Source organism: Schistocerca piceifrons, chromosome 1 (genome assembly GCF_021461385.2).
Source record: "Schistocerca piceifrons isolate TAMUIC-IGC-003096 chromosome 1, iqSchPice1.1, whole genome shotgun sequence".
In the NCBI taxonomy this organism is placed as follows: Eukaryota; Metazoa; Arthropoda; class Insecta; order Orthoptera; family Acrididae; genus Schistocerca; species Schistocerca piceifrons.
In genome coordinates this window covers 1,060,316,226-1,060,334,510 of record NC_060138.1, presented here as the reverse complement: position 1 = coordinate 1,060,334,510, position 18,285 = coordinate 1,060,316,226, and the positions used below count along the sequence as shown (strand labels likewise).

Below are 18,285 nucleotides of genomic sequence, written 5' to 3'. Positions count from 1 at the left end.
ACGGCCGACTTCTTTCCCCATTCCGATGAGACCGATGGGCTCGCTGTCTGGTCTCCTCCCGCAAAACAGCCAACCAATAATGCAGGGGTAGTCCATGTCCCCCTGCAAATACATCATATCAGGCTTTTGTCATACATGGTGACCTTAAGCAGGTGCATAGAGCACTGAAGTAAAGAAAGAAAAATGAGAATCTTCAGAAAATTAATTACTGCATTAAATAACGGTCTATATTGATAGACATAAAAAAGGAAGAAAGTTTTCTTAGTCTTTGAATTTTTAAGTTGATTTCATGTTTCCAGTTAACATTCCTTCTAATATATTTTAAGTAACAAAGAGTTTTGTATGTATCTTTTGCAGTAAAGAAGAGGTTGAACGTTGTAAACGACGCGATTTGTTGGAGGAAATGTTGGCAGAAATGACGGGGGAATTTCCCGCCCTTTCAACAGTGTTTGTAAATGAGAGAGATATTTATTTGACACATTCATTGCAGTTAGCAGCAGATCTTCAGCAGCCAACACCTGCAGGTTGTGTATAAAGTTTTAAATTATTTTTTTCCTTGTAATGCATTGTTTTGTTAAACAATACCGTCTTTATTCAAAAATGATTGAAAGAATGTACTTTATTTGAGTGATATACAACATTAGCAATCAGAAGAGCATATGCACATTTGTAAATTACTATGAGGTGGCAACACTCAGTGTAAGTGATACAATATGGAAAGCAATTATACTCTTCCTCATACAACACCATTTTTGTAAGAGAAAGACTCCAGATTGTGTCAATCACAAAAATGCATGACCTGCACTGACACCAGGTTTTGGAGGGCAAGTAAGAAATTCAGCTTCCTAAAGGTGTAAGACTGAATGGCAACAACAGCTGCAATCTTGTGAACTTGTGTGGTTGAGATGTGTCATTACAGAATGGTGGACTGATATAAAAAAATGAGGATGTTCCTTGCACAGTTAGCAAGAAAAAGAATATATGGGGGAAACTAGTAGAAGGAATAGACTGATAGGATGTATTTTAAGACATTAGGAAATTAGTTGCATAGTACTAGAAGCGGGGTGCAGTGGACAAGCACTGTAGGGGAGCACAGGTTGAAAAATATAAAACAAATAACTGAGGACATTGACTGTTAAGTGTTGCTCTCAGGTAAATAAATTAGCATTAGAGAGGAAATGGTGGGGACCACATCATATCAGTTGGAAGAATGATGGCAGGCCAGGAATGGGGCAGTTGCAAGAGATCAAATGGGACCCTGACACCATCCTTGCTGCTTAGCTGTGTTTTCTTATACTGCCAGTAAACCTGACAAGCCACAGTGAACACCAGTGAACAAACATCAGCGAATAAAACATTCTTTTGGATGTAAATGATGGACAGGCATTAGCAGACACCATTGGATCATGCTCATTTCACACTTGGTGGTGCGTGTTCCCCTGGTTGCCAGTCCTTCAAAGTAAGTTAACACACTCCAATTTGACTCTTGCCTTTTGTGAGCAACAAGAGCATTTGCTTTCACAGTATTATGTTTTTCTTCCATGAACTCCTTTTGTTATTAAATAAGAGTTGAGCAAGCAATGGAGCGATTCAGAAGAGAGTATAATGTTGATAATAGAAGAATATGGATTTCACAGATGCTTGGGAAACCAAGAAGTTCAGAACACAAAATGCTAAACAAGAAAATTGTGCTTGATTGGAAATTGGAAAAGCACTCAACAATCCAATGTTGGAGAAGTTAGGAATAAAATTATTAGTTGCTCACTTCAAGTGGGAAGGGAGTCAAAAGAACACAAGCTTGGGAATGGGTGAAATGTGAAACGAATACTTATGAGCACAGCTGTTTCCAGTTGCTAAGAACCATAACATAAGTGCTAGCCTTTCCTTAGTTGATATTGCTTCTAGTTTTCTGTACAATAACAGTGAGCAGGCAGTGAAAGAACGCTGCTGACTGATGTACAGAGTTTTGGAATGAGAACAAGAAAGGCTGGAATCACAACTAAATGAAAAGTGCTCTACCATCATGCTTTTGACCATAACTAGTATTCTGTTTATACTCAAATGCAAATGGTAGTGAACGCTAGTGAAATGGAATGTTCTGAGAATGTTCAGTTTGCTTGTGTTCACTTCCATTCTTCTGGTGTAATAGGGCTTAAGAAAAGAAAAAATTATAAAAAGGACAGATTGCTACCCATTGTAAAGGTGATGTGTTGAGTTGCAGACATTCACAATGAAAAGACTGTTACATATAAGCTTTTGACTGAAACCTTCTTCTGGAGGGGGATTACAACACACACATTCATCCAAGCAAGTACACCTCACACTCATGACTGGCTGCTGCAGCCTTTTCGTAGTGTTGTTGATATTCTAAACTGGACTTTCCATTGTTTGAAAAAAAGCTTACACTAATAATGCTGTTCTGCTTCTATGCTGTCAGTCGGTCAGTCTCTGTGGCTTTTGAGTGACCTAAGTAGTTGTAGAAAGCTATATATTCTATTAAACATATTCACAATTAACTCTATGACGTAAAACACAGCCGTGTAGCAGATATTTAACTAAAGAAACAGCACTCACTGTGTGGTGTAGCTAGTATTGAGTTTAGTTCTCAAAGCAAACACAAATGTGTGCTCACCTTTCCCCCCTCCCCCAACACACACACACACACACACATACACACACATACACATACACACTGGGAGAGGAATATCATGGTTGGATTTCTAACATTGACCATGTTATCATTCTAGTGTATTCTTTTCACTTACTCCTTTGCGACACCTTCTGCATCCCCTTCTCCACAACACATCCCAAGAGATGCTAAAATCCATGGATACTAAAATTCATATCTTATGAATTTTAAGAGAGTCTTGTTTAATTTTCACGTAGCATAATTGACTCTGGTTCTCTTTAATTACAGGTATTACACCATCACGAGTTGTAGGTGTCGTTGGCATTGGTCATGTGCCAGGTATTGTACAGAATTGGGGAAAGGTATCTCCAGAAGACATTCCACCAATTATGCGCATTCCACCTCCAACACTAACAAGTAGAGTCCTCAAATTCACTGTGAAAGCCTCAGTGGTGGGTCTTGTTATTTGGGGCTGTTCCAGATTTGTACCTGTCCCTGGCCTAAATTCAATCAAGGCCAGCCTGCAGAACCTTACAAAGGTATGTGCCAAAGTGTCTTTATGTTTTATCTCTTTTCTTAAGATGTTTTGCAGCATTCAGAGACAGAGGTTCCTTCATGTCACAAAAGAGAGGAAAAGGTTAAAGAACATTAATCAAAAAACTATTAGAAGGTGAAATAAACAGTGAAAGACAAACAGCAGGCCAGATTTGGAAATCTTAACAGTTATAACTCACAGATAGACTGTTTGACAAGTCACATGTTAGGTGCTGTCTGAAAATTATAGTATAAAGAAAGAAGACAAAAATGTGCAACATCAGAGATACATGAAACTATTAGCAAATTGTAGAGAGAAAATAATCAGGTAAGGAAGGGTAATAGAAGACAGGAATTTGTTAAGGAAATGAGCAAGAAGAAATAAAAAGAAAACAGTAACAGTGAGTACTTCTCCTTTTTACCTGTGCTGCTGCTTGATAAATAGAAAAAATGGCCCTCTGTGCTTGTTTATAGTCAATTGTTCAAGAAGTGTGTGTTTCTTGTGAAATCAGTTTTAACGTTAATTGCCCAATTTGGCTCTGCCCAGCTCCCACCCAATCCCCCCACCCACCCACCCCCACCCCCCCCCCCCCAAAAAAAGAGAGAGAGAGAGAAAAAGAAAAAAAATCACTGCCCTTGATCCTTTCTGCCTATATATTTATGTATGATATCTACATCTACATCAGTTCTCAGCAAACCACCGTGAAGAAAGTGGCAGAAGGTACATTCCACTGTTCCCAGTTGTTAGGGTTTCTTTGCATTCCAGTCATATACGGAGTGCGGGAAAAATGATTGTTTTGGATTCCTCTGCACGTGCAGTAATTATTCAGATCTTATCCTCACAGTTACTATGTGAGTGATACATGGGGATTGTAGTATATTCCTAGAATCGCAATTTAAAGCCGTTTCTTGAAACTTAATTAACACACTTTCTCAGGATAATTTTCATCTATCTTCAAGAGTCTACTAGTTCCATTCCTTCAGTATCTCTGTGACAGACTCCCACAGGTCAGTCAAACCTGTGACCATTCACACTGCTCTTCTCTGCATACGTTCAATACCCCCCGTTAGTCCTGTTTGGTACAGGTCCCACACACTTGAGCAGTATTCTAGAACCAGTTGCACGAGTCATTTTTAAGCAATCTCCTTTGTAAACTGATTGCACTTCTCCATTATTCTACAAATAAACCAAAGACTACTACCTGCTTTACCCACGCCTGAGCCTTTTCGATCATTCCATTTTGTATCCCTGCAAACTGTCACACCCAGGTAAATATACGAGATGGCCGACTCCAACAGTGACTCATTGATATTACAGATATAGGATGACTCATTGATATTACAGACATAGGGTATTACTTTTCTTATGAAATATACAGTTTTATGTTTGAATATTTAAGGGGGGTTGGAGTGCCCTATCCCAACAATGTTAAATTTAGTGACTTTGCTTCCCTGTATTTCAGGAACCACTGTAGCCATTGAATGAAACTTTTACAGTTCTGAGTCTACTGAGCTACAATAATTGCATTTCTGCCACTGCTTTCATAAATGCAATTTTTTAATTACACGGTTAAAATTTTGTGTACTTTTTGTATGTTATCCTAAATAATTTTAATTATACAGAACATTATGTTCTTCTTTTAGTTCAGTAGACTCAAGATATGTATGTTATTACTCCAGATATGTATGTTATTACTCCCTGAAAATTTTGAACACTCTACTCGAAGTGGTTTGTAAGATTTAGGGAAAAATACAACAGGAAATGTAATTTTTCAGGAGCGGCTTATAAAGTTTCAAAAGACTGTAACTTGCTTAATTTTTTTTTATTTTTAGTCACTCAGAAGCACCCTGCACCATACTGTATATCATCCTCTTCATCTTTTTCTGTTTTTTCTTCTTTCTGGACTCCTTAGTGGCCAACTGTGCGGCATACTCTGCTTTATCAATTCTAACCTTGTCCATCCGTTCAAGTTCTCTGATGCAGTTTGCTCCAGGATTAACTCCCATATGCTGTAGCACTTTCACCCTACCAATGTTGTCGTCATTAAAAGCAATAACAGCATAACTGACCCCCCACTTCAGTGTCTTCATTCCAACAAATACATTTTTTTGGTAAGCAAGTCCATATAAGATTACTGAACAACTCATTGGGATTTTGAGTCTGACCATGGAGACACTTCAGCAATTCAGGATGTGCCAGGTCTCTGTAAATAGGTTTTATGATATCCACGAGTGCTGCTGGGATGGAATGTTTATGTCTGTATGAACTGTACAGGGCATTGCGGTAATTGCACCATGAATCAGGTCCAGGAGGGCAAAGGTGGTGTACTGGTTTTTCATCAGTTGACAGTGTGGAAGAAGGTAGCCCATACTGCCTGCTTCATTTTCAACAAATCATCAGTATTATTTCTAATGGTCATCCCATAATACTGCTGTAATTCATCAATCATTTTGTCTGCCAGCCTACCTCTTATGATTTTACCATCAGAAAGTTTCTTGTCTGTTAAACTTTGTTTCAACTTCCATAACCCAGTGCCCATCCTCTTCTGGATACGACCAACACATTCCTGTTCCGTGATAATCTTCTCACCATAAGGCTGAGTGGCTACTACACTTGTTATATGCTTTTGTGTCTCCACTACCTAAGAACTTAGTGTAACACACTCCCCTTTCGTTCGTAGATTGATCCAAAATTTCCATAGGCGCAGAGGCCTCCATACCACCACTTGTTCCTTCATAATTTCTGTCACAGATATGCCCTTCTTCATTCCCTGATTTACACTTATAACAGTGTTTGGTTAAAATCTGGAAATCTATTACCTTTCCAGTATCCATACCAGTCACCGTAGCAACAGAATTCGCAGAACCGTAGCCGCGCTTCTGCCAAGTGCCATCAAAAGCTACTGGTATGTCAGTCATACTATCATTTATTTCAACAGCTTCGTTTGCAGCACCCTTCATTGACTCACATTCATCAGATTCCACAGCAGCTCCAATAAATCATGCATACTTGTTGATTTTACAAGGTGGGCATGGCATATTCATCACGGCACGCATTGTTTCTGCTACAGTGTGTCCTTTGCCAATAGCTCTCAATCCATAAAACCACCTAACATTTACTTTACATTTATCAGAATTCCAAAATGAATGAGTATATTTACAATTGGCACAATTAATGATAAGTTTCCTGGCTAGTCAGTTTGACACCTCACTGTCTTCATGTAAACTAATTGGCCCTCCATATATTTTACAACACACACATTCACGTAACACACTTGTTAGAATGTGTAAATCTGTCAGAATATAACCTAACCTACCATTTACATCACTTCTGTTTTGAGAAAACGGTGTATCACAACCTTTTATATAAATCTTTGAAGCACTAATGGGCGTTTCTCTAGATACTGACGAATTTGCCTGTATTTCTTTGTCTGTAACTTCACACACCACATGTTGAACACAATGTTTCCCTTTATTCGAAAATGTGTTACCGTGAAACCCATGTTTCATAAAAACACAGCATTTTGGCATCATACTTCACTTTTTGAGAGATTTACCAATCTGTTCGTCACTTTTCCTCGGAAATACATTAGCACTTTGACATACAACGCGTGTTTATACTATGAAATGATACAATACTGTTTTTGACAGTGCTACCAATACAAACATGTAATTTAATCTGTATAACACAGCCTTCTACATAAAAAATTACAGATTTTATTAGATCGTGAAGTATGCGTGCAAAAATTCTAATATTTTCCACCGGTGTAGATTATATTAAAAAAAATAAAATAAAATAAAATACTTCCCATGTGAGTCTATAACTGATATAAATATACATCATTTTATTCAGAAAATGGCTAACTCCCCTTAAAGCAAGTTACCAACCTTTTCACCACTTCGAAATCTTATCTAGATCTGACTGGATATTTATACAGCTTCTTTCATATAGTACTTCTTTATAGATAACTGCATCTTCTAAGGTCATTAATATAAAACATGAACAGCAAGGATCCCACGGCACTTCCTAGAGACACACCCGAAGTTATTTCTACACCTGACGATGACCATCCATACTGCGTCCTCCTTACCAAAAAGTCCTCAATCCAGTCACAAACTTCACTTGATGCCCCATAAGATTGTACTTTTGACAATAGGCATAGGTGCAGTACTGAGTCAAATTCTTTTTGAAACTCAATAAATACTGCAGCTAGTTGGCTGCCTTGACCCAAAGCTTTCAGTATGTCAAGTGAGAAAAGTGCATGCTGGGTTTCACATGATCAAAGTTTTTGTAATCCCTAGTGGTTGGAATTGAGGAGGTTGTTCTGTTCAAAATATCTCATTCTGTTTGAGGTAATAATATGTTCTAAGATTCTACAACAAATCGAAGTCATTGATATTGGAAAGTTGTTTTGTGGGTCACTTCTACTACCCTTGTTGTAGAAACTTGCGACCTGTGTTTGTTTCCAAGAACTGGGCACTGTTTTTGTTTAAAGGATCCATGGTAGATTATAGTTAGAAGAAGGGGCTAAGCCAGGTGCAAATTGAGGTTAGAATCTGACAAGTATTCCATCAGGCTCTTGAGCTTTGTTCAGTTTTAACCATTTTAGCTGTTTCTCAACACCACTGACACTAAGACTTATTTCACTCATCCTTTAAGTGCTGTGAAGATTAAATTGTGACAATTCGTCAGGTTTTCCTTTGCATTTATTTTTGCTCTTCAAAGCTGTTAGCTTAATTTCTTCCAGGTAACAAATGCAGATTGTTGTGGTGTCTACAAAATACCTATACCATATCGACAGTATCTATTTTTTATAAACTTCAAGTTGAACAAATATATTTCAAGGAAGACGCAATTTGAAAGTCACAGATCAAGTAAACAGAGTAAGACGTGTGTACACTTTAACAGTCAAATCATAACTGAGTCCGGGTATAGCGGCCGCTGGCTGGCTGGCCGCTTCGGTCGCACTGCTGCTGCATGGCTGGCAGACGGCGCCACATGTAGAGGGCGTACGTAACTGCGCGGCGGCACTTTGAAAGATCGGTGAGTCACAACACTTTTCCCCCCTTTGAAGTTTTTGCACAGGTCTTGATGGAGGTGGCCTGTAGATTGCTAACATCCATAGGTGTTGTTTGACTGGCCGTAAAGTCTCGAGGAGGAGGCTTCCCTTACAGACGGAAGTGTCCCCGATGATAACGGGTCGAGATGAAAGGAGACATGGGGGTCGAAACTGCTGGGGCCCCGTGCACCAATCTGCCCGTTGTGGCAAGTCTGGTTGTTATAACAGGCGACATGGGCGATGTGTTCACGTCCGTAGGAGAAGGAGGCGAGTAGAGTTGCTCCGACAGATGATGGTCATCTGGTTCCTGCATGGGCATGTCTCCTGGTGGCGTCAGTTCTTGTGCTGGCACCGATATGATGGCGAGAGGACTGTATTGTGAGTAATGAGAGATTCCAGTATCCCGAGCGTCAGGTAGAGCCGAAGGTGGTGTAGCTGCATCCGGAACAGGCGTTTCCGGCACACAAGGCTGAAGCTGGTCCGAATGACACACTGTAACACCCGTGTCCGTCTGGATTTCATACAGGCGTTGGCCACGGTGTCGTAAGATGCGGCCAGGACTCCATTTTGGCCGCCTGCCATATCCCCGCACCCATACAAGGTCGTGGGCGGTGAACCGGCCAAGCAAAGGCACCCGCGGCCATGAGGTGGAAGGCCACAGAAGATGAAGTAGCGTGCGGGGCTGTCGGCCATGTAAGAGCTCAGCCGGGCTGTGGTCGCCCAGGGGGGTGAAACGTAACAAGCCAGAAATTGGAGAAGTGCATCATCAGCAGCAGAAGAAGTCAGGAGTTTCCTCATCTGAGCCTTAAATGTGCGGACCAGTCGTTCAGCCTCACCGTTTGCTGTGGATGGAACGGAGGGGCCGTGACATGCATGACGCCGTGACGGGCACAAAAATCCGCAAATTGTCGACCATTATCAGTAACGAGAGTAGAGGGAAGGCCTTCCGAAGAGAAAATGGGAGCTCGAGAAAATGGGAGCTAGAGCATTGGTGGTTGCCACGGTGGTAGCCGACGTGCAACGGACAATGAAAGGAAAGGTAGAGTAGGTGTCAATAACGAGAAGCCAATAAGTACCTAAAAAGGTCCCGTGAAGTCAGCATGAATATGCTCCCACGGCTTCTCAGGCGAAGGCCACGGTGACAAAGATGACTTCGGGGCGGCGGCCTGTGACGCACAAGGGCCGCAGGCAGCGACCATGTGTGCGATTTCAGAGTCAATGCCGGGCCAGTACACATGACAGCGCGCCAGAGACTTTGTGCAAGAGGCACTCCAGTGCCCTTGGTGAAGGAGGCGCAAGACCGAAGCACGCAAAGACGCAGGTACCCCAACACGCGGCGAAGCATTTTCAGTGGAAAGGAGGGTAACACCATCCCTAGCCTTGAGGCGGTAACGCAAAGTGTAGTAGTTCCCCAACGGATCTTAGCGGACGGACGATCTGACCAATCCTTCTGAATACAGCATAAAACCCGGGAGAGGGTAGGATCAGAACCCGTAGCAGCCGCCAGCCGGTCCCCAGTGATGGGGAACCTGTCCACAACCCGCTGTGCGGCAACATCCAGGTGGAAACACAAAAGTTCGTCCCTATCGAATGCCAGATCAGGACCCATGGGAAGGCGAGACAGTGCATCAGCATTCACATGTTGAGCCGTCGGCCGGAAATGAATCTCATAATTGAAACGAGACAAGTAAAGAGCCCAACACTGGAGGCGGTGTGCAGCCTTGTCGGGAAGTGACGTTGATGGATGAAACAAGGAAACAAGTGGTTTCTGGTCCTTAAAGGACTGCACCAACCCCGTATTGAGAGGCGTCCGTGTCAAGAACAAGATGTTGGCCAGGTCGATAAGTAGCCAGGCACGGGGCCTGTTTCAGCATAGTCTTCAATTTCTGGAAAGCCGCGTCGCATGATGCGGACCAGTGAAAAGGCACGTTTTTATGCAACAGGCGATGCAACGGCTGAGCCACCAAAGCAGCAGATGGTAAAAACTTGTGATAGTATGCTGTTTTCCCCAAGAAGGCCTGCAATTCCTTAACAGATGTGGGGCAAGGAAGAGCATCGATCGCAGCAACAGTTTGCTGAAGCGGATGAATACCATCCCGAGAGAGTTGAAACCCCAAGTACGTGATAGATGCCTGAAAAAATTTTGCTTTCTGAAGATTACACTTAAGACCGGCAGCCTGTAAGACATGAAAAGTGTGCAGAGATTTTGAAGATGTTCGTCAGTGGTGGAGCCAGTGACAACAATGTTGTCCTGGTAATTTATACACCCAGGGACAGTGAGCAATAATTGTTCCAAGAATCACTGAAAGAGAGCAGGGGCGCTGGCAACCCTGAATGGCAATCGTTGGTATTGATAGAGGCCAAAAGGCGTGTTAAGGACCAGAAACTGCTGGGAAGCAGCATCGAGAGGAAGTTGATGATAAGCTTCTGTCAGGTCAAGTTTAGAAAAATACTGGCCTCCAGCAAGTTTAGTGAACAATTCTTCAGGTCAAGGCATAGGGTAAGTGTCGATAATGCATTGAGCATTTGCAGTGGCTTTGAAATTGCCACAGAGACGAATATCACCATTTGGCTTAGCAACGACTACGACAGGAGAGGACCACTCGCTGGAAGTGACAGGAAGCAAGACCCCTGAAGCAGTGAGACAATCCAGCTCCCATTTGACCTGATCCCGAAGGGCCACAGGAATGGGCCGAGCCCGAAAAAACTTAGGCCAAGCAGTGGGTTTGAGCATGATATGAGCTTCAAAGTCGTATGCACGGCCTAACCCAGGGGAAAAAAGGGACGAAAATGTTGTTGACAAGGAGTCCAATTGAGCATAAGGAATGGCATGAGAGACGATATTGAAAGAGTCATCTATGGAGAACCCAAAAATGTGAAAGGCGTCGAAACCAAAAAGATTCTCCGCTTTACTACGGTCGACCACAAATAGGGAACAGTGCGAATGACAGATTTGTAAGGTACCTCAGCATCAAATTGTCCCAAGAGAGAAATCTTCTGTTTATTGTAAGTCCGTAATTGCCTAGTGACAGGTGACAGGATTGGAGAACCCAATTGAAGATATGTCTGAGAATTGATGATAGTGGCGGCAGAACCAGTATCCACCTGCATGTGAACATCTTGACCAAGTATTTGGACAATGAGGGATAACTTCCCTGAAAGGGAAGAAGTACAATTGACAGACAACACAGAATTAGAATCAGCATCATGTTCATGAACATCATGTATGCGGTCGTATTTGCAAACGGATGACACATGACCCTTTTTTTTTTTTGTGACACACGGCACAGTGTTGTGGACAATCTTCTCATGAATGTTTCATAAAAAACCGCGGTCATGAAGGAAGTTGCTGTGGGTTTTGCTGCAGTTTCTTAGAGGTTTGTTTACGGTTAGGCCGAGGCTGCGCTTGGGAGCGTACTGTGGCCAGGTCGGCCGGCGAGGGCACGCCACACGCTTCGCCAACATCGCACAGAGGTTGTACTTCCCCGACGTCGCTCCATGCCTCTATTTGCGCTCCAGTGGCGTGAGAAATTTCAAAAGTCTGAGCGATGGATAGGACTTCATCTAGGGTCGGATTGGCCAACTGAAGGGCATGTTGCCTAACTTCTTTGTCGGGTGCCGATCAGGTAATAGCATCCCATACCATGGAATCGACGTAGGATTCTTTATAAACTTCAGTAACAAATTGACGTTTTCTACTGAGGCTGTGAAGTTCAGCAGCCCAAGCGCGATAGGATTGATTCGGTTGTTTTTGACAACGATAAAAGGCAACACGAGAGGCTACCACATGCGTTTACTTTTGAAAATAGACGGACAGGAGTGAGCACATTTCAGCAAAGGACAAAGATGCAGGATCTTTCAAAGGAACCAATTGCGACAACAACCGTTACATTTGAGGTAAAATCCATGAAAGGAACAGAGACTTACAGGTTTGTTCGTCCGCGAAATGAAATGTCAAGAAGTGCTGTCGAAGATGGTTTTCGTAATCAGACCAGTCTTCCGCCGTCTCATCGTAAGGAGGAAAAGGAGGTAGAGACAACGACGAGAGACGCCCCGATTTTGATGCCGCGACAAAATCACGAATCACATGTGTGAGAAGCGTTTGCTGTTCAATGAGACCTTGCAATAGTTGCTCTAAAGCAGCCATGGAAACATGTGGGTCAACGATGGAAAAGAAAACTCCCATCCTCGTCGCCAATTGTTATAACTTCAAGTTGAACAAATATATTTCAAGGAAAACGCAATACATGAAAGTCACAGATCAAGTAAACAGAGTAAGACATGTGTACACTTTAACAGTCAAATCCTAACTGAGTTCTAGTCTAGCGGCCGCTGGCTCGCTGGCCGCTGCTGCATGGCTGGCAGACAGCGCCGCATGTAGAGGACACGTGTAACTGCGCGGTGGCACTTTGAAAGATCGGCGAGTCACAACACTATTATGGGACTCTATCTGTACCAGTGATGTAATGACATTCAAAATTTACAGGATGCATTATGGTAAAATGGAATTGTGGTTTATTTATCTCATGACAAACATTTGCAATCCGTTTGGTTTGAGTACAGGAGACATGTCAGAAATTTATAATACAGTTAACAGTGATTTTTACACCAATAAGTAATACCACTAAAATAAATAATAACGCTATAATGATATTTCTTGGAATATGTAACACATTGTATCCAGGTCAAATTTCCAGTTCGTTCTGCACGAATTCATCCACTGAGTAATAACATTTCAGTGTCAGTGCCTCATATAGCTGTCTTTTAATTGGACCTAATACATCTGCATTAACTTGTTCCCTTTTAATATATTACAAATTTTTGTTTCCGTGTATTGAGGTCTGAGGCAGGGGGTTTGGAGCATAAAATTTTCTTTGTTTCTAGTATCATGTGACTGGGAAAAATGGTTTCTCTAAATAATTCATTTATGGTGTACAAAACGGTAATATTTTTAAGTTTTTAGATAATAGATGAGTGGATGACATGGTTATTTATGATTTGCAGTGCACATATTTCAGATGATTTTTTTTCTGTATTTTTTGTATCCACACTATGTCGAGTTACCCAAAAAACCATATTGTACCTAAAATGTACTCAATGTAGCTTGTATATGCAACCTTTCGTGTGTCCATGTCAGTCGCAGTTGATAATATTTGCATTGCAAATGCAACGTTGCTCCGCTCATTTGCTAGGTATTGAATGTGTGCCTACCAGCTCAAATTTTTATCTACATTGAAACCTAACAATTTTACCAATCAGATTTTTCTATATCTTGGTTGTTGTGAACAATATTAATCTGCTTAAATTTTGACTGTTTGGTTTTGAATTGCATCCTGTGAGTCTTAGATATGTTTAGATTCAACCTATTTAGCTGAAACTAAGGTACTGAGGGTACTGAACACATATTTGGGAATTTTTTCAAAGTCCTGATTTTCAACTAAGACAGAAGTATCATCTACAAACAGAGCTGATAGTTAATGGTGAGTTGTTAACATAGTGTGTGTGTGGAGGGGGGGGGGGCATTATATGGAGCCTTGTGGACCACCCTGAGGGGTCCCCCCCCCCCCCCCCTTCCCTAGTCAGAAAAATAATTTGCGCTGTTAAAAAAATGCTAACTTCTTGCTTTCTATTTGATAAGTGGGATTTAGCCATTGTAGGGCTTTGCTGCTAATGCCATAATTTTCAAGTTTGTAAATAAGCAATGCATTGTTCACAGAATCAAACGCCTTTGTGAGGTTGCAGAAAATTCCTGCCACCTTATATCTGTTGTCTAACGATGTACTTATTTTCTCAATGAAACTGTTTGCTGCATCTGTGGTGTTTTTCCCCTGCTGAAAAACAAATTGATTGTTTAGAATATTTTGTGATGAAGTTTTTCAGATGTTTTAAATATGACTGGGAGAATTGAGATAGGACGATAATTTCCCATGATCTCTCTTGATTCCTTCTTAAAGAGTGGTTTGACTTAACATATTTCAGTGCCTCTGGGTAACAGCCCTCTTCAAAACATTGATTTATTATTTGAGCTAGTGGGTTTGCAATTTTATTGTGTACCACTTTAATAACTTTAGTGGATATTCCATCCCAACGTACTGATTTTTTGGTTTTTTAATGTTAGGATAGCGTTTTCTACATACTTCACAGAAGTTTTCAGAGTTTTCATTCACGCCAAAGGGATTTACTTTGTTGTGATAATCTGTTATATCTACATCAGACTTTGCCACATTTGTAAAGAATTCATTAAAGTACTCTGGTATTTGAGTTGGACTTACAGTAATATTTCCTTCAATGTCAATTGTTGAAATTTCTTGGTTACAGGCTTCAACACCTAACTCAGATTCAATGACAGACCACACAGCCTTTGCCTTGTTTTTATGGTTTACAATTAGCCTGGTATTTGCCAGTTGTTTTGCTACCTTGACAACTCTTAAGCATAGTTCTATAGAGTAACATATTCAATGAAATCAATATCTTCGTTATATTTTAATTCTCTGTGCAGTTGTATTTTCCTTACACTGGAAATTTTTGTGCCCTGGGCAATCACTTTAATTTATTTGTCATTATATTTCTGCAGAGTCTAGTTGTAAATGTTTCATTAAAGACACCAAGAAAACTGTTTAGGAATTTCTCAAAGTTTTCATCACTTGAGTTACAATGCTCAAAAGACCATTTTTTCTCTTTTAGCTTCTTACTAAATATTAGCAAGTTTTCTTTGCTAAAGTTCCTTCTCGTAAGGGTTCTCATATGTGAAATGTTCCTGTCTGTCTGTGGCAGCTCAATGAACAGTGCACAGTGATCTGAAGTACCTAGGTCTAGACAAAATTTATACACATTTTCATATGCATAATTAATTAGAACATTGTGAATATGGGTTGCTGATTGGTCATTGTCTCTGGTCGATTCAAAGAAATTGAATTAGAAACCATATTTCTTTACTAAGTCAGTGAATCTTGAAGCGTAGCTACTATCATGTGTGATATCAATATTAAAACAGCAGGTAGTACAGTTGTTTTCTTTTTTCTCTGCTAAGGTGTTCTAGCATAATTTGAAACTTAGATAAGAATCGTTCTGTTGTTGACGTCCCTAAGATTCTGTTTATTGATATTATAACATATATTATTCAATCCACTATTTCTACACAGCAGCTCTCAGACACACTTAAATAATGATAACAGGTTCTGGTCTCATAATTTATATCCTATGTAGAAGTATACATGAGCCTCCACATGATTTGTTTCTTCTGCAAAAGCTACTTGCTAATGTGAAGTTTCCTATTTTGTTTAAATTTTTAATTGTGTCCTCAGTAAGCCAGTGCTCATTTAAACAAACAGCTCTAATATTTGCACTTTCTGCCAGAATGATTTCCAGTTCATCTATTTTGGAGCTTTTAATGTTTGAAGCATCAGTGTTTAAACCATTTGTATTCCAGTAGATATCCTCTCTACTTTGACTATTACTTATAGACTTTAGCACTTTTCTTGCCAGACAACAGTTTGGTTTTGTCTTTCTTAATTCTACACAAGTTTTGTCACTCCCATCACTACTTATCAGTTTCCCTTACTTTTTATAACCTGGCAAGTAAATATCTATGAATCTGTATATTTTTGAGCCCAACCTATTCAGATGTAGACCATCTTTGGCAAGACACTTCTCACTTAGAAATTTGTTGGGATCAATGAAAATTACTCTTAGTTTAGTCCACTGTGCTTTTAATATTGCCATATATTCTCTGCACATAGCACTCATTTACCAATCTCCTTACACAATTCCACTAATTGTTATTCTCGAATTTGTGTAGAGGCTTCTGGCTGTTTGAAAAAGGTTTATTGTGTTGTTTACAATTTCTTCTTTGTTGTTGTTTCGAATGGAATTTGTTACCGCTTGAATAAAAACACCCTTTGGATTTCTATTACACTTATTTGCTGTGCTCTGTCTTGAGTTTGACATTGTTTAGATGTTTATGCAATTGATGGTCCTGATTCCTCGTCAAATGTCAATTTTGTAGTTTGGAATGACTATGTTATTCAACAATGTGTCACCTATAACAAAGAATTCACTTTCTGTCTTACTATAACTATTCTTTTTGTCTTTTTATATGTTACAGTGGTCCACTTATATTACATTAGTTCTTCCGTATCTTCAGTTTCTTTTTCTTTTGTAATGGCGGCTGAATTTTTTCATGGTTTGTCAGTTGTACCACACTGCCATCATGAGATCATGTGATTATTTTTTATTGTGCAATATTTCATATTGCACAATATATTTGACTGTATTGAGAAGGTTGTGGAACATATTGACAGATTTACTGTAATTAGATTTTATTAAGCAGACTGCTTGGATTGTATAGTTTCTGGCTAATACTGCACACTTTTCTCAGCTCAGTTGTGTATGCCAGACTGTTTGTTTTGTGTGATTTGTTGTGTTGTGAAATGGAATCGGCATTGAAGTCAGCAGAATGCATGTTCATTTTAGTATTATTGGAAGTATATAGGATTTTGCCAACTTTATGGTGTGTTAAATCAAACAAGTATACCAATGGTCAAAGGAAAACAGAGCAGTGTGATGAGTTGTTGTTGAAATATGGCGAAATGTACCCAGAATTAAATTCATTGCATACAAATTATAGGAAAGAACTTAAAAGAATTAAAAGTGCAATATAAGTGGTAAACATTGTGGTACTTTGATGACATGAACTTTTTGCAAGGGCAAGAAATTTTAGTGCAATTTAAATAAAATGTGTGTACTTCTTGTTTTTAAAATTGGATCTAAATAAATATTACATAGGTATAGTCATAATTGCAGGTGTAACCATTTGCAAAAGTATATCAAATGAGTAAGTGCCCATCCTCAGAAACAACCATTAATCATTTAACTCGCCTATCCTCTAGTAACTGAGGAAATTTTCATACGTCATTCTGCCTCTTTTCTTATACCACTCCTTCATCCATTACTTTTTCTCCTCACTGTTCCTTATTTCCATACATGAGTGCAAAGCCAGTCCAAGAGCCAAATAACAGCCGACATCCATTTCTGCCATGTTTGCTATTTAACATTAATATTGTGCAATATCAACTTGCTGTCTGGAGCCACCATAAATATATTGCACAATATTATTGATAGTTTAGGAGCCGTTTAAAAGATCTAAATGCACCAGGAAGACACTTTCATTGTGGCACAGGTCATAAATTATTGATGGAACATCTGCACCCTTTCTCTTTACTTAATTAACGTATTGAACATTGCGGTCTGAGCAAGAGAGCCTCATAGTCCGACACAGCTTCTCACCTGTAGCCTCAGCAGAGCATTGTAATCTAGACAGTTGATGTTGCTCTCTTCTGCGTCATATTGTTCTCTAGCATGTGAAGGAACTCTTTCCATTCTTCATCCTTTTATTGGATGTGGAAGGGCAGAATCAGTGCACTTGGATTTCACTTGCTACCCTCGGTGTGTGTACATCAACACGACAATTATGCTAGCTGCAAGTCCTCACTCAGCATTCCACTAGCAGCAGCAGCACAGCACTCAGCAACAGTGATGCACATGCTACAGCTGCCCACCCAGAATTGATGACGTGGATGTCCAGAAACGGCACGAAAAACTGTATAGCCTTCACCATGAAATACATGAAAGAGAATGACACATTCTAGACACAAATAGCATAAACACACATTCACTTAAACAATTTCACTGACAAACCAGGTATATGTAGTTGTGGAAATTCATCTTACTTCAACTACTGTTCCATAAAACTTCAATGTTGTTGTTGTTGTGGTCTTCAGTCCTGAGACTGGTTTGATGCAGCTCTCCATGCTACTCTATCCTGTGCAAGCTTTTTCATCTCCCAGTACCTACTGCAACCTACATCCTTCTGAATCTGCTTAGTGTATTCATCTCTTGGTCTCCCTCTACGATTTTTACCCTCCACGCTGCCCTCCAATACTAAATTGGTGATCCCTTGATGCCTCAGAACATGTCCTACCAACCGATCCCTTCTTCTGGTCAAGTTGTGCCACAAACTTCTCTTCTCCCCAATCCTATTCAATACTTCCTCATTAGTTATGT

At 40.2% G+C, this 18,285-nt stretch overlaps 1 protein-coding gene across 2 annotated transcripts in view; it reads left to right on the top strand.

Moving 5' to 3' along the window:
- Positions 1 to 18,285, top strand: part of LOC124748395 (traB domain-containing protein) — a 142,170-nt gene that overhangs the window by 85,790 nt on the left and 38,095 nt on the right. For both annotated transcript variants that reach the window (XM_047248960.1, XM_047248961.1), the window contains 2 exons: positions 358 to 524; positions 2,918 to 3,168. In XM_047248960.1, the coding sequence (XP_047104916.1) occupies positions 358 to 524; positions 2,918 to 3,168 (418 nt within the window). The remainder of the gene's footprint in view (positions 1 to 357; positions 525 to 2,917; positions 3,169 to 18,285) is intronic.